The 14189-nt window shown below is 48.1% G+C and overlaps 1 protein-coding gene across 1 annotated transcript in view; it reads right to left on the bottom strand.

The window, feature by feature from the left end:
* LOC119456813 (glutamate-gated chloride channel) overlaps window positions 1-14189 on the bottom strand; it is a 357609-nt gene that overhangs the window by 49251 nt on the left and 294169 nt on the right. The window contains exon 8 of the mRNA XM_037718631.2: window positions 6734-6837. Within this exon, the coding sequence (XP_037574559.1) occupies window positions 6734-6837 (104 nt within the window). The remainder of the gene's footprint in view (window positions 1-6733; window positions 6838-14189) is intronic.

The raw sequence follows: 14189 nt of genomic DNA, 5'->3' as shown, positions 1-14189 counted from the left end.
CTGATGCTGCGTACATGAAAACTCTGCAGCGACAATAGACGAAGGCCAAAGATGGAGCAGAGACGCAATTTCCATTTTAGCCACCTTCACCTTGAACAAGAAAGAGAGAAATACATTTATTATAATTCGGCTCCCTGTCCAAGACCACTGGGTGGATAGTGGGAGGTGACGGGGATGAGGGTGCGAAGCTAATGGCGTCGCCTCTTGATTTTAATTGGTCCACTTCCCCTGGTAAGGTAAGGTCAAACTCCAAGGTAAACCCCGTTAAAGCGACAACACTGACCGGTGTTGAGTCAACTAGCTACTCTTGAAGTGTGTAGAACCATTTAGGTAGCCTCTTAAGGATAACTTCGAAGTGCGTGTTCATACTATCACCTGTGCATACTGTGTGTCACGTTGTTTTGTTTGTAACAATGTAGTGACGGTGCAAGACGAGACAGTGCCACATCTGTACGTGAGCCACGAAACTACCTTTGTATTTGGCGAACTTGTGCCCGGAAACGCAAGTAATGCTCAAATCACAACGATAGCGGCGAGCATAGTCGTTGGTCGTTCAAAAATTTTATCTACGGGTCAAGTGCATCAGCTATTGATACATGACTCATCATACATTCCAGTGTAGTCACTGGTGCTAGCGGACGTTCCAGAATGTGCACCACTATTTTTGTCGAAACTGTGGCAGTCTACTTTGCTATAAAATCTGTGGCAATATTCTGGAAATGTCCAGTGTAGGCACGTCTTGCATCCAGCAAGAACTTTATAACAGTGGTTATAGATGGTAAAAAACGGTCCACAGAAAGAAAAAGCTAGAAAAAATTGGCACAAGTTTAAGTCTTCTAAAACTAGTTATTACGAGTCAAAGGTCTGTTTGGCTTGGTTTTGCAAAGACTACGCACACAGTGTTTCCTTTAACGCACGATTCCGCGCTTGGAAAGCTTCTATATAACGTGGTAATTTGTTCCGGCATTATAACGTGGTAATTTGTTCCCTTTGCTTCGGCGTTTCATCAGCCAACTTTGCCTTTGCTGGAGATTTCGCAGCCTGTCGTCTAGCTATATCTACTGGATTGGATTCAGCCTGTCGCTTGCGCTGTAGCGCACGCACAGACAGCCCAGCGAGCGCGCCATCCATGGCGCGACTGAGCGACCGAGCGCCGGCGAAGCAGCCGTTAAACCCTCACCCAGTCACGTGGTACCGCAGCGGCGAGACTCCAAGCGAGAGCAGCTGCGACGCCTCTCCGCAGCGGATCATTTGGCGTGACGTCACACCTGTCACACTTGCGCTCCGGTGGCTTAAGGTCATTGCGACGCGATGAATGACCTTGCGAGACATGACGTATAGAGCTTTCGCTCTAAAGTGCAACCACCCTCCGCAAAATGCAAGGTCGCTGCGGCTATATGGCCAGGCCAAACCCTTCTGCCACACAAAAAAGTCGCAGTCGCAGTTTCGCTAAAGGCGAAGCATCGATAACGATAGCAAATTAGTGAACAGCTATAGGAAGTGAGGATAGTAGTTTATCGGCCGTATGAACTTGTAAACATAGGCATAATAACTAAATTAACAGCATGGCGTAATGCGCGAACAAACAAGCATGAACGCATCTCACTCGATGACCGCGGAATCCATCTGTCAAAACACTCTAGTGAGTAAGCGCGGCAGCAGCAGAGAGCGTAGTGACCTTCGTCCCGCCGCTCGCGTCAGCACGAACAAAGAGGCGAAAACACAGCGCAGGGAGGACTGTGCCCCCGCCGCAGATGACTTTCAAGATACAGCCGCCTGGGCGGGCGCGCGTGGCGTAGAACGCAGCCCCCCCTCCCTCCCTGTCCTCCCCCCGGAGCCTTGTGGAGTCAAACGCGCCCTCCCCCTCCTTACCCTCCCTTCAGAGCGTTGCGCGCAACTGGAAGACGGCGCGCTTCCTTGCCGCTTCGCGCCCTTGCGTGCGCGAGATTGAGCCGCAATCGCCGGCTCACCCTCGCACGCTTTCACTCGCACATACAGCACACGGCGACGATTTTATCACTCGCGGAATTTATACGGAATCTCACGGCGACGGCAGAAATGCGCCTGGAGTGTCCATATAATTGCTATCACGATAAAACAGGCTTCTCTATAGAGCCCAAAAAGATTAAAGTAGGAGAATTTCCAACTCTGCGTGGGCTTATTTGCGTGGGAGCGCAGAGGTTCAGCCAGAGAATATTTCTGCTCCGACATGCAGCGAGGCGAGCGGAGATCGCCTGCGCGAACGAGGCGACAGGTCAGCGGAGCGGTCTGCCGGCAGGCTTTACATCGCCAGGACTAATGGCGAGCCGGGGTGGGAGAAGTAATTTGCACGGTGTCCTTTCCGATCAAATCAATGGACACGGTTCTCGGGAAGGCCGCTCGGTCTCTAGGTCTCCCGCGGCGTCCTCCGACCCGTAAATTGCATCACGCGCACTCGGACCCAGACCACCGAGCGATCGGTGGAGACCCGTCAGAACAGGTGAGCGGTGAAGAGAGCGGCGGAAAGGAAAAAAAAAAAAAAAAAAGAAAACCTCTGCTTCTAGTATGCATGACACTTTTTGATGCTCGGTGAAATGAAACACAGTCAAATAATGTAGTTGAAATCATCAATCGTAAATGACTCAGTGCTCTTGCGCAACACCTGACCATTTATTGAAATATTAAAGCCATCAAATACCTGGTGAGCTCTCTCGTAAGCGACAAACTGCAAACAGGCTTTTGAATAGTGCAATTACCCGCCGCGGTGGCCAAGTGTCCATCGCGTTTGGCTGCTAGCTGTGCGCGAGGTCGCGGATTAGTTTCCCGGCGGCGGTGGCAGCAGCATCTTGATGTAGGCAAAATGCAAAAGCGATTGCGTACCTAGGTTTGCGTGCATGATAAATAAACGAGGGTCGTGAAAGCAAACCCGGACTTCTCCACTACGGCGATCTTCCGATCTTCATAACCCACTGTACGGAGATTTCATTTAGCTCCAAGACAAGCAGTAATTCTTAGCAAGTGAAGCTTTACGTCTTTTCGGTTCATCGGTATTACGAGGTCGACGATACCGCGATGCCACGGCAACTTTTTAAATTTACGTTCCTCTTCTAGCAATGTCCGCGCCTTGCGTGCAGGGTATGAGGCTCGAGAACGCAGCCGCGGTCTGTGAATTTAAGATGTACATTGCAAGAACAATGTGCTGGTATGTGGCACTGCTCACTGTTGGCGCGCAGCCGACCCGCGAAATCAAGCTATGAGGCGTGGTGGAATCGTTTTCTTTTCAGGCTGCGGTTGATGTAGGTTGCATTTGTATAGCCGCACAACATTTTAAGCCCGGAGAGAGGCCATAAAAGGTATCGTCGTGAGAAACTATACACAACATCTCTTATTGACACGTTTCGAGAATACAAACTATCAACTCACGTAAAAACCTTCAATTTTACTGAAATCCACGAAGCACATAACCTTCAGAGATGCCCTCGCGATGATCACATCCTACGCGGTGTTTATGTTGTATCGCACTTAACCGATCTGCTTTCTTGACTGCTTAGCTTCATTTTTCTTGCTTGATCTCACGGCGGCAGCTTTTCCGACAGTTGCTCAAGTCCGCATTGACAGTCTGATTGGATTATTGATTCATTTGTGGAGTTGAACGTTTAAGTATCAGAGCCGTCATAACCGAAGACAGAAATCTTAACTTCGATCATCTGAGGCTCATTAACGTATACCTGATTTGACAACACGAGAACGTTTGCATAAGCGCCCATCGGAATGCGTCCGCCACGGTCGGGAGTTGAACCTTAGACCTTAATGAACTTCACCTGGTGTTAAAGCTTGGCTCCTATTTACCTGCCTTGGCTGTCGTTTTACTTGTGTCGATTGATACACAATGAATCGTTTGTTGTCCTTCTTATCTTGTGTGAAATGCTGACAGTAATAAAACGACTCAAGGACGTTTTGACCACTCTTAACCTCAAAAAGAGTGTTCTCCTTGTACTAAGACCCTCACGTGTTCAATCGTGTGCTCTAACAGCCACGTTCATAGTAAGGTTCAGCATCGAATTCAATTATCGTATTTTTCGGAGTATGCCTCGAGGGTTGTACGTGTATAAACGACAAAATTTTCGACTTCCGGAGCGCTCTCGTTTGCTAGCTACCCAATGTGTGAGATATGAAGAGCCTTTGTAACAACGGTGCAGGATTACGGTGGTGTCAAAAGTACGCGTTTCTACCGGGAGTGTGCGTCACTAAAGGATCCTCCAGTGTGACGGTACTTTATTCACGGTAGATATACCTGGTAGCGAAGCTTCCATAGAAGCCCATACGTTCAAAACATGGCGGTTCATCGGCGGTTCATGGGGCTTAGCGCCATCTGTGTGAGGAGCGAACACTTCCGGCGGAAGAAAAAATAATCTGTCGTCATATCCGTTAAAACAGAAGTGACGTCATTTTGTTCTCAAAGGCGCGAAATTTGTTTTCGGAGGCCGCCCATTAGAGCTGTATATTCAAATGCCCCGCCATACCACTTGATGGGCGTTCCGAGCTTTCAGTGCGGAAAGCGATGCAGGAAAAGGTCAGCCGTACGGGTGTTGAAATCGCATCCCTGCATAGAACATACTTTCTTTGGAGGCCGACGAACGCTTCGGGCGTGGAGTGCTCGTCCTGTCGTTGGACGCCAAGCCCATCGGCCAGCGCGGTCGCACCAAAACAACTAAATTGAACAATTATCTGGCGGTCGCAACTTACTTCTTTTGACTGAACACGTTACGAAACAATGAAACTACCCGCGTCACTCAAATTAGACAAACGTCGGCAAGCAAAACAACACAACATGTGAGGGGGGCGTATTGTAACAGGTGAACTTTACGAGCGCGAATTTCTGCACACTTCAAGAGCTGCATTGCATTGTAAGTGACAGCAGCTTCAACGCCCGCCGCTATCGGTGGGCGCTCTTACGGTGGGCGCTGAAAAAGGGTATTTATTGATAATGATCAAGTAAAACAGAATTGTCTTTTCTTTTCTCGCGACGCGTATATAAAATTGATTAGGAACTTTATTTTCGTTGAATGAATCTATCTGTGTATCCCTTTATTTATAAAACGCTTTTTTCTTTCCCAATGTTTGTTCCCCCCAAATATAGTCGCGCTTCAATCGCTGCTCCCATAACCACCCTTGCTGATGTCGGTGACAATTCGTTCTGAACCGCTTTTCGCCCGAAGCTTCGCGACCTATGTGAATCGACCTTGCTTTATTTGTCACCACAGCTGATGACAAACCCCAGTCAACACTAAAGTGATTTTCAGCAGCTAAAGGTGAAATTTCCAACGGTTACTGAAGTGCGGCGCATGCGTGATGCATTAGTTCTCCAGCACTTGACAACAGATTGCTTGTTGCTGGCAGTGCTTAAACAAAGAGGAACATAGCGTCTTGTAAGGAAGTCCCACGCCGAACTTCAACCAACTGTTGCGGGCCACACCAGCGCATGTCTTGCCTAAGTCACTTCCCTAAGAAGGGATCGCTCGTGAATGGATTCACAACAATTTCCGCAGTAAAAAAAAAAAATCACGACGCTGACTGTTTTCTCTTTTTCAATCGTTCTGGTTCCTCATTCCCAACATTTTGCAAGTCAAGTACGGGACCGGGGGCGCGGACTAATTGTCATCACGAGCATGAGGGCAAGTTCACTAATACTTTTTGAATAGTTACTATGGCAGAAGAGAAAAATATTTGGGGTTTTACGAGCCGAAACGACAACCTGATTTGAGGTGCGCCTCATAATCATAAAGAAATCGAGGTGGGCAGGACATGTGATGCGCAGGGTAGATAACCGGTAGACCATTACAGTTACAGAATGGGTGCCGAGGGAAAAGAAACTGAGTCGAGGACGGCAGAAAACTAGGTGGGGTGATGAAATTATGAAATCTGCAGGCGCAAGTTGGAATTAGCTAGCGCAAGACAGGGATAATTGTAGATCTCAGGGAGTGGCCTTGGTGCTGCAGTGGACATGAGATATAGAGTAATGATGATGAGGATGATGATGATAAAACAAGTCCAATGTATCTACTTATTGAAAATTGCGCGATGCTCTTTCTCTGCGGTTACCCTCTCCGTTAATGCAACTGTTGCTTCTTGTGAGCGCATAACGTGATTATGCTAACAAGTTGCCTGACCTCGCTCTTTCTGAGGAACGCAACGAGCGGAAGCTTTCAGAAGGCAGACATACTGCTGCGAACTCTTGCTCTTCAGGGCAAAGTGGCCCCACCGTTGTATATTCATTAGGCGTGAGCGATGCTGCATACATTACCTAATGAGCGAACGTAAGGAAAAAGAGTCTCGCCGTAATAAAGGATATCTCGGGCGACGGTAAAATAAAGACCATAAGTGATCAATTGTGACGACACGTCAAATAGAAACATCGTGCACGCAACATTTTTTTCCACAAACAAGATCCCCGAAGAAAGAAAAAAAAATATAGAGAGAGGAGAACGAAGCAGCATGCAATTATTGAACACTTAATTATGCAGAAACGAAACCCAATGCATTCGTGCACACGGTTAACGTCACAGGTCATCGAAAGCTTAGAGCTTCCTTCAGGTGGGCGTGCTTTACACGCGAGGGCCTAGGACTCGTGCACAGCACAACAATGCAAAAAATAACCAGGCAGGTGGCGCTCTCAATCGGTGGCGATGTGAACCAATTTTACATGAGTGACACATAAGGGCTGAGTGCTAAGTAAACCGGATTAGATACACACCTGTGTTGTTAATACCCATGGGCCGGATCCTGCAGTCATAACGACCCTGGCCAATGATGCTGTCCAATATCCGCTTTTCTATAGCACGGAAATTTGCCTTGCCCCTGTAGGAAAAGAAAGAGAACACATAGATAATGTGAGTGTACAAAGAACTATTGAACGCATTTTTTTTTTCAAACGAACAAGAGAAACAAAATCACAGCTTGGGCTCATTGTTTAAAGTTCGTATTCAGATTGGAAGCCAGTGTAAAAGAATGAAGGGCGACGAAAGTGGGATACAGCGCGCCTGTCATGCGTTAATATTATCAAACGGCGTCGGGATCGTTCATTGTCATCAACTGAAATTGAAAAGGCAATGTCACTCAGAGCTTAGCGCAATCCGCCAACCGTCGCCGCCAAATGCTTGCTGAAGCGATTTACATTTCTCTGAGGTGGTTCCAGAGAGCTACAGAGCTTTCAAAGTGTACTAATATATTTCTGCAAGCAATAGTTACAGGGTGTTGCGAGTAAACAAATAAAACGGCGTGTAGATACTACGCAATGCGGCAAGCTATGCTAATGAGAAGCATTAGATGGCACGTCGCATGTGTTTAAATAATTTACCGCTATCACTTTGCGTGTACTTTGATCACTTGTGCATTTCAGGGCTTGTTTCCTTTTGCGGCACTTTGCGACTGTTAGGACACCACGACACAGCGCCAGACAAACGATTTAAGCGATGCTTGAAGTGTAAGCACATTAAATGTCGATGCGACATGTTTGACACAATGTTCTTGGCGACGTCAACGTTTAGACTCGCTCGTAACTGACATTCTCGCTCCCAAGTGGTTTTGGCAGCGGCTAAAGCACGCTACCGCTCAACTCTTATTTTTTTTAACTACTGTTCTCGCTAATAATCAATTTTTTGTGACGGTGCAACGACGTTTAACCTAAGCACAACGGCGCTTACGCGACTTAACTATTTCCGTTGTTTGAGCTCGCCTTTGGGGGCTATCAGAAGCATGCCAATGCATACCCTCTCCTCTGAGTCCCCAGTATACCTGAATAGTAGAATGACTAACGCTATCTGGAGTGCAACGATAGACATATCAGCACAGAGAGAACGAGGAAACACACACGCACAAATGCACAAAGGCATGGCGTAAAACAGGCGGACGCTGCCCCGGACGGATGGCTATTACGTGCGCAAAACCCCGAGGAGTGATCCAACAAATGCTTCCCATTAATGTTCCTTTCACTAAAGTCGCCATGAACATAGTCGGCAGGACTTTTGAAGCTGTCGGAAATAACCAGCTTGATCAGCTGCGCCACAGCTTGCTTCATTACTGCACAGAGCTACCCGTTCGGAAACCTTATAATACCCCATACTGCATTACCAAGAGGGCAAACAAATTAAAATAGATTTTTTTTTAATTTTGTGTGTTCGGTCTTTAACCATCCTACGGCAGAATTCGCAAGGCTTTTACTTTATAAGGGCTGTTTGCCCTTAACCGGTTTTCGCTAATAATGTGTCCAACAGAGCATCTGCTCTTACGAACAGTTTTTGCGTGAGAAAGTTTTTCTGAACGCGGGTCGAGATCCTCAATGGTTTTAGCCAATATATAGCGACTACAAGCGTTCTGTTTCAGGGTAGGGCTGAAGATATGTGTAGCCGTGCGAACCTGAGCATTCCATCGGGGACGTTGTGCTCTTGGAGGATATCATTACCGCGAGAACTTATTTAAACTGGTCCGACGGCGCGGAATAAAAACAGCTACTTACGTTACTGGTGTTCGGTATAACTAACCACGAGCCGGCGTTACAACAACAACGCACCCGCCCCTTACATTGTGCCTAGAATCGTTGCCATCGGCGGTTACTACTAATTAGCGGTAAACACTCAGAGCGCTCTTATTAAAAACAGGAGCAAGGAGAATAATCTTAGGTGTTAATTACTTCGCCTTCCGAGTTAACTCTTAATCTTGATTCTTTAGAAGTTATCGCGGGGATTCGTTGCGTTGACCGTCCGGTCGTACGTTATTCGTGTTTGCAACATATGCATACGCGGGATAGAGCTTCAACGTAATTATGAATTCTCGCTAGCACGTTTCTTTAGCATCAGCATTCGTTTGCTAGAAGCCTCGGAGCATACGTGGTAATTGGCACAACTCAAACAAAGGGATTTCAGGGTAAAGCGACGGCGAATGGACGGCATCCAGCAAAACAACCGCGCGTCTTTCTAAAGTTACACAATGATCCCTACGTATTTTGCTAATGAATATGGAAACGCACTTTCGTTTGGCGGTAGTGACTGCCAGCAAACAAAAATATTGAGTTAAAGGGAAAGCGAGTGCTTAGGTGAATGACGTGCTAGGCAACCTTTCGCGAACAACGCCTCTCTAATTAATAAAATCAAGCGCAGCACTGGTATTTACTTTCGAAAGACATTTTAATGCCATACCTGTGCACATAACAATATATGGATATTCGGAGTGCTATAACTTTTTTTTTAGTGTGCAACTAAACTGGAGTTGAATGCACAATAACTCGTATTCTTAAAAAATCCACCCTGTGAAGGTGGTTGGAAAGCGAAGCTTTTTACGCCACCCTCAAGGTGACTGCGGCGCACTTGATATTTCACACACTACAACGTAACTTTAACCACGGCCTTTATTATTATTTACTTCACAACAATGTTCACTACTGCTGTATGATCGGTGTGATATACACTACTAGACTACCCCATAGTGGGGTAGTCTAGAAAATGAACCGAAGCAGTTACTAGGCTGGAAGGGTTTCGAATGACGTCAACCCTCTTTCAAGCAGCTGCATAAGCTTCGCAACAGCTGCAATCTAATCTTACGGACCGCGCCGAGCTTGTTTCCGTTGTTTGCCCGCAGCCCTTATCATCCATCATGTTGGCTCATCACATTGAAGCTTGTTTTTGTGGTTTTTCTTGCGAAAACGAGTGCTTAGTTGTACGCTGAATGCCTGAATTCAAGTAAGCTATACTGCTATACCTGCAATTGTTAGCGGTTCGTCGGGATCGTTTTTTGATTACAACGACGGACACGACAGAACCCTTGGCTGGTAGAGGTACAAAGCTTCGCTTTAAGAAATGTAACCGGCCACTCCGGGCTACTCCCCTATTCCTTCACCTTCACCTTCCTCCTGGGCGACTGCGCTGACCAGCTGAGACCCGCAAGAGCAGCGACGGCTGACCCAGCGGGCACGCGGGGTGGCGCGAGCCAATGGGGTCCTGAACTCCACCCTACGAGGAAGTCGCCCCACCTCATGAACAATAAATATTTTTTTCTCTCTCTCTCCTTACGAACTGGGCTTGCGCACGAAGTGCTTTGAGGGTACGGGCCATGAATATGCATTAACAAAGCGCTTCGTATAACAGAAGCGTTCTTAATCATGGGCGCTAGAGAGCAATGGTGTCGAACATACCATTGTCGAAGATGTCCGGCCTTTCACTAACAGCGTTTGCGAGCGTAAACGACTTGAAATTAAGCCTCCTGATTTTCTGCACTGAGCCGAAGTACACGTGGCCTACAGTTTAGCCCTTTGCCAGCGGGCGTCTTTGACCTAACCTAACCGGGTTTAACTGAGTTGATCGCATCGCTTAAACGCCATCTGCGCTGAGTTGCAGCCAGTCATTCAAGTTTCACTTAGTGGTATAGTCAACGAAAATTTGCGCCCTCATGGATACAGAATGGCTGTCGTGTGAAGGTGGTGGTGGTGGTGGTGGTAACATTTATTTAGGTCCTGAAGAATCTTCACCCCGTTTTTATAGGGGCAAGACTGCGGGCCGCTCCCACGTTGGGACGGGAAGGCCAAGCCTCACCGCCGCATCGTAGGCCTTCTGGACAGCCCGGAGTTGATTAATCCATTCGTGGCTCTTGACCAATGAATAAAATGGATTGATGGCGGACGCATTTTATTCATTGGTCATGTGAAGGAAAGAGTTTAAACTAGTTAAGCTAGAATTAGCAGTTCGCACCATGGCTGTTGGCGCATAAAGCATAAAGGTCAGCTTCCAGTTTTCTCCAGGTTGTCTAGAGTGGATATAGTTGTGCTCCACAACCATTTCACGTGCTCAAAATACGTTACCGCGCGGGCAAACTTAAGCAAAAATATATGCGATAGAACCTTGGAATGAGTATTGCAATAAATACTGAAAATATGAACATTATTCGGAGTCTTTCTTGCTCTGTTCTGTTACACATGAGTTGCTGGGGACAGATTGATGTAAATAGTACCTCGGCTACTCCATTACTCTATGTTATGCAGCACTAAATAAAGAGTTGCAGTATAATGTTAAAATAAATGAAATATTGGAAAAATAACAATGAAACTAAAAAAAAGATAACACCGTTGTTATAACCAACTTTGTGGTTACAAGGTGATCGCATTATAGTAGGCACACGATAACAGCGGTTCGGCTTGATAAGCACCAGTGCTGGTCCCCACATATCCCATTATTACACAAAACACAGAGAAGATCAACACGAAGAAATATATGAAACCATGGTATCTCCGATAGTTGCTCTAAAAATAGGTAGCACTATAATGCAAACATCTGGCTACATCTTAAAGAGACCAACATAATCTGAATTATTCATAAACGTGAAGTGATTATCCGAGTACCCAGTTTTGTTAAGAAACTCCACGAATGCATGAAGAGCCAGTATTTGTTCGGTTTCTGTCGGCCACGTGCCTAAGTACTTCTCCAACGACAGCTGCCTTCGAGCAAGGACCTGCAGCTTTCTTCGAGTTTATGCACGCAGGCAATTTTTTACAGCGTAGGCAAAAGTGTTCCACGTCTATATCGGAATTCCTACTCTGCGCAAGTATCTCTTCATGTATATGCCTTACCAAGCAGTAATCTATGTATGACGTTAGGGCAGCTGAAATTCGTTATCTAGAACAAAAGCAGACTCAGTTAATTGCCTTAGTAGCCATGAATTTGTTCGTACCTTGATAGATATTCGGAATTACTTCCCAAAGAAACTTCACCTGTGACATTACTCGTATAATCTTAAATATATGATATACAATAATATGGGCAGCCGGTGGCATAGCTAAGGAAAAGGTTGGTGGGGTTTCGGTGTCAGCGTATTACTGAGAATTTCGATAGTCAGCGTACTCCTGAGAATTTCGCTAGTTCTCATGTGAACAGTCTTCTCAAAAACAGAAACAGGTTACTTGGAGGTTAGTGCAATTCAGTACAAAGGGGCACGAATTAGAGCACTGCACGGGCTCGGGCTTACCCGAAAGCCCGGGCCCGGCTCGGCCCACGGGCCGGGCCGAGTAGGGCAGTTTTTTCACGGGCTCGGGCACGGCATGTGCTTTTTCAGCCGGGCCCGGGCCAGGCTCGGGTTTCTTGACGCGGGCCCGGGCCGGGCTCGGACTTTCTGGTGGTGTGCATGTAACGTGCAGCGCGTTATCTTCGCGCGTCTCGACTCTGAAAAACATGTCCTTTTCGGTCTCGAGTTAAGTTCGGGCCGGTTTCGAGCCGGGCCGGGCGGCTAACCTAGATTATCGGGCCCGGGTCTCGCCATAAAACCTTTGGTCGGGCTCGGGCGGGCACCCCAACGTAAAAAAATCGGCCCGTGCAGTGCTCTAGCACGAATTACTCGTATGCTTCTCATCTCTCGATGCAAAAGGAACGACTTATGAAGACGACGTATATAAGAACTTATGAATAAGCTATGCAGATTGTTATTTTTCGCAATAAAGCAATATAAACTAAACGAACCGTCGTTTTAGGCAGCAACCTTGTTAGGTAATTATTCGAAGCGTCTAAATAATTCGTAATAAATAACTATACACATTCGACGAAAATTACATTTGAGAGGAACACATAGACAAGCGCAGAACTGTCAATGTACGCTAGCCACTTCGCTCAACAATGCCACTGCAAGAGAATGCACTGGATAGAAAAAAAAAAAAGAAAACAGCGGCCAATGAAACGGGATCAATGCGGATCAGCGCTGCCTTAGCGACGCACACATTTCTTTTACAGAGGCTCGGACGTGATGAAAGAGGCACCAAACTGCCATTCCTCTCTGTCTCTCCTTATTCCTCCCATAGGAAACGATATTTCAATTCCGCCGCCGGCATAATATTCCAGCCACGGCTGATCAAACGCAGCGCTGACTCGGCACGCACGGCGACCTTTCGCTACATGTTCTCATCCCTCATCCCTCTCAAGAGCAGTTTCACTTCCGGCCCAGAGACCCGAAGCGGCCGCACACTGCATGCGGTTGGGCACCCCACCCCCCTCTTTCCACCGCAGTCCCCCTTCGTTCCTCCGCGCCGTCTCTATTGCCAGCGGTCGGTCTGTGTACGCGCGCTGTATACTTGCCACTCCCATTCACCGCGCCTCCACTCTCCTCCGATTCTTCCAATTCGTCACGCAGATACACTACAGCATCGAACTGACAGCGTCGAGCGCGGTTTGCCGCGAGTTCCAGCGGGGGAGGGGGGGGGGGGGATTTTGCAATCTCGTCGAGAAGCTCCTAGCAACATGAAAAAGATGACGGGATGACGAGGCTGCACGCACGGTAAAAGGGCGAGTGCCCGAAGCTCCCGAACCTCTCTCATCCCCCCCCCCCCCCCAAAAAAAAAAAAGGAAAGTTAGGAGAAGAGTACAGGGAAGGGGCAATTGGAGTGAAGTCCAGCTAGGGCCGGCGCGTCCACCGTTTGCTGCCCGAGCACACGCGAGCGCGTTGTGGCGCAAGAAGAGCGAGGAAGCGTCGGAAGTCATCACCATTCGGCCCGTCTCGACTTCCGGTGGCGCGTCAATCGCCGACAGTGCACGGCGGTGCGCGAGCGTTGGAAGACGTCGTCGTCGGACGACGACGCCGCCGCCATATCGAGCGTCCAGATGCACTCCATCATTCACGCGGCGGAAGGCAGGCAGCCGAGCGGGCAGGCGGCGACCGCGACGTCGGCGGCCGCGCTGGCGGCCAATGAAACCGCCTTTTTGTCGCCGGGCCTAATGTCTTGGAAGAACTCATTATCGTGATGCGGTAAGGAGGGCGCAGCGTCGTCGTCGTCGTTAGGGGGCGCCGCGTGCTCATTCTGCATGCGTGACAGAGGGCAGGTGAGGAAACGCTGTCTCGAACAATGAGATGAGGAACGAAGGAAGAGACTGCGCGCGCCTCCTCCAGCGTTTTCCTCTCGACTTCGCGCTCCTCTCCCGACGCAACCCGAGTATTCTCGCGAGTTGAGTGCAGTATGACGCACGCCGTGTCAGGACCACTCTAAGAAGAACTGGGGAAGCGGAGAAGACGGACGACGGCGCGATGGGGGGAGGGGGGGGGGAGGCGTCGTATAAAATGCGCGCAGGGTATCCAGTTTCTGGGGGAAAGCGCGTGAAGCTAGAAGCCGTGGAGGAAAGCCGGGTGTACGAGCGCCTTTAGGTTCCCGTATGTCCTCGAGCGGGTCACGCTATTAGCGTGAACAA

This window comes from Dermacentor silvarum, chromosome 6 (genome assembly GCF_013339745.2).
Source record: "Dermacentor silvarum isolate Dsil-2018 chromosome 6, BIME_Dsil_1.4, whole genome shotgun sequence".
NCBI lineage: Eukaryota > Metazoa > Arthropoda > Arachnida > Ixodida > Ixodidae > Dermacentor > Dermacentor silvarum.
This window is presented reverse-complemented; position numbering and strand designations above follow the sequence as displayed.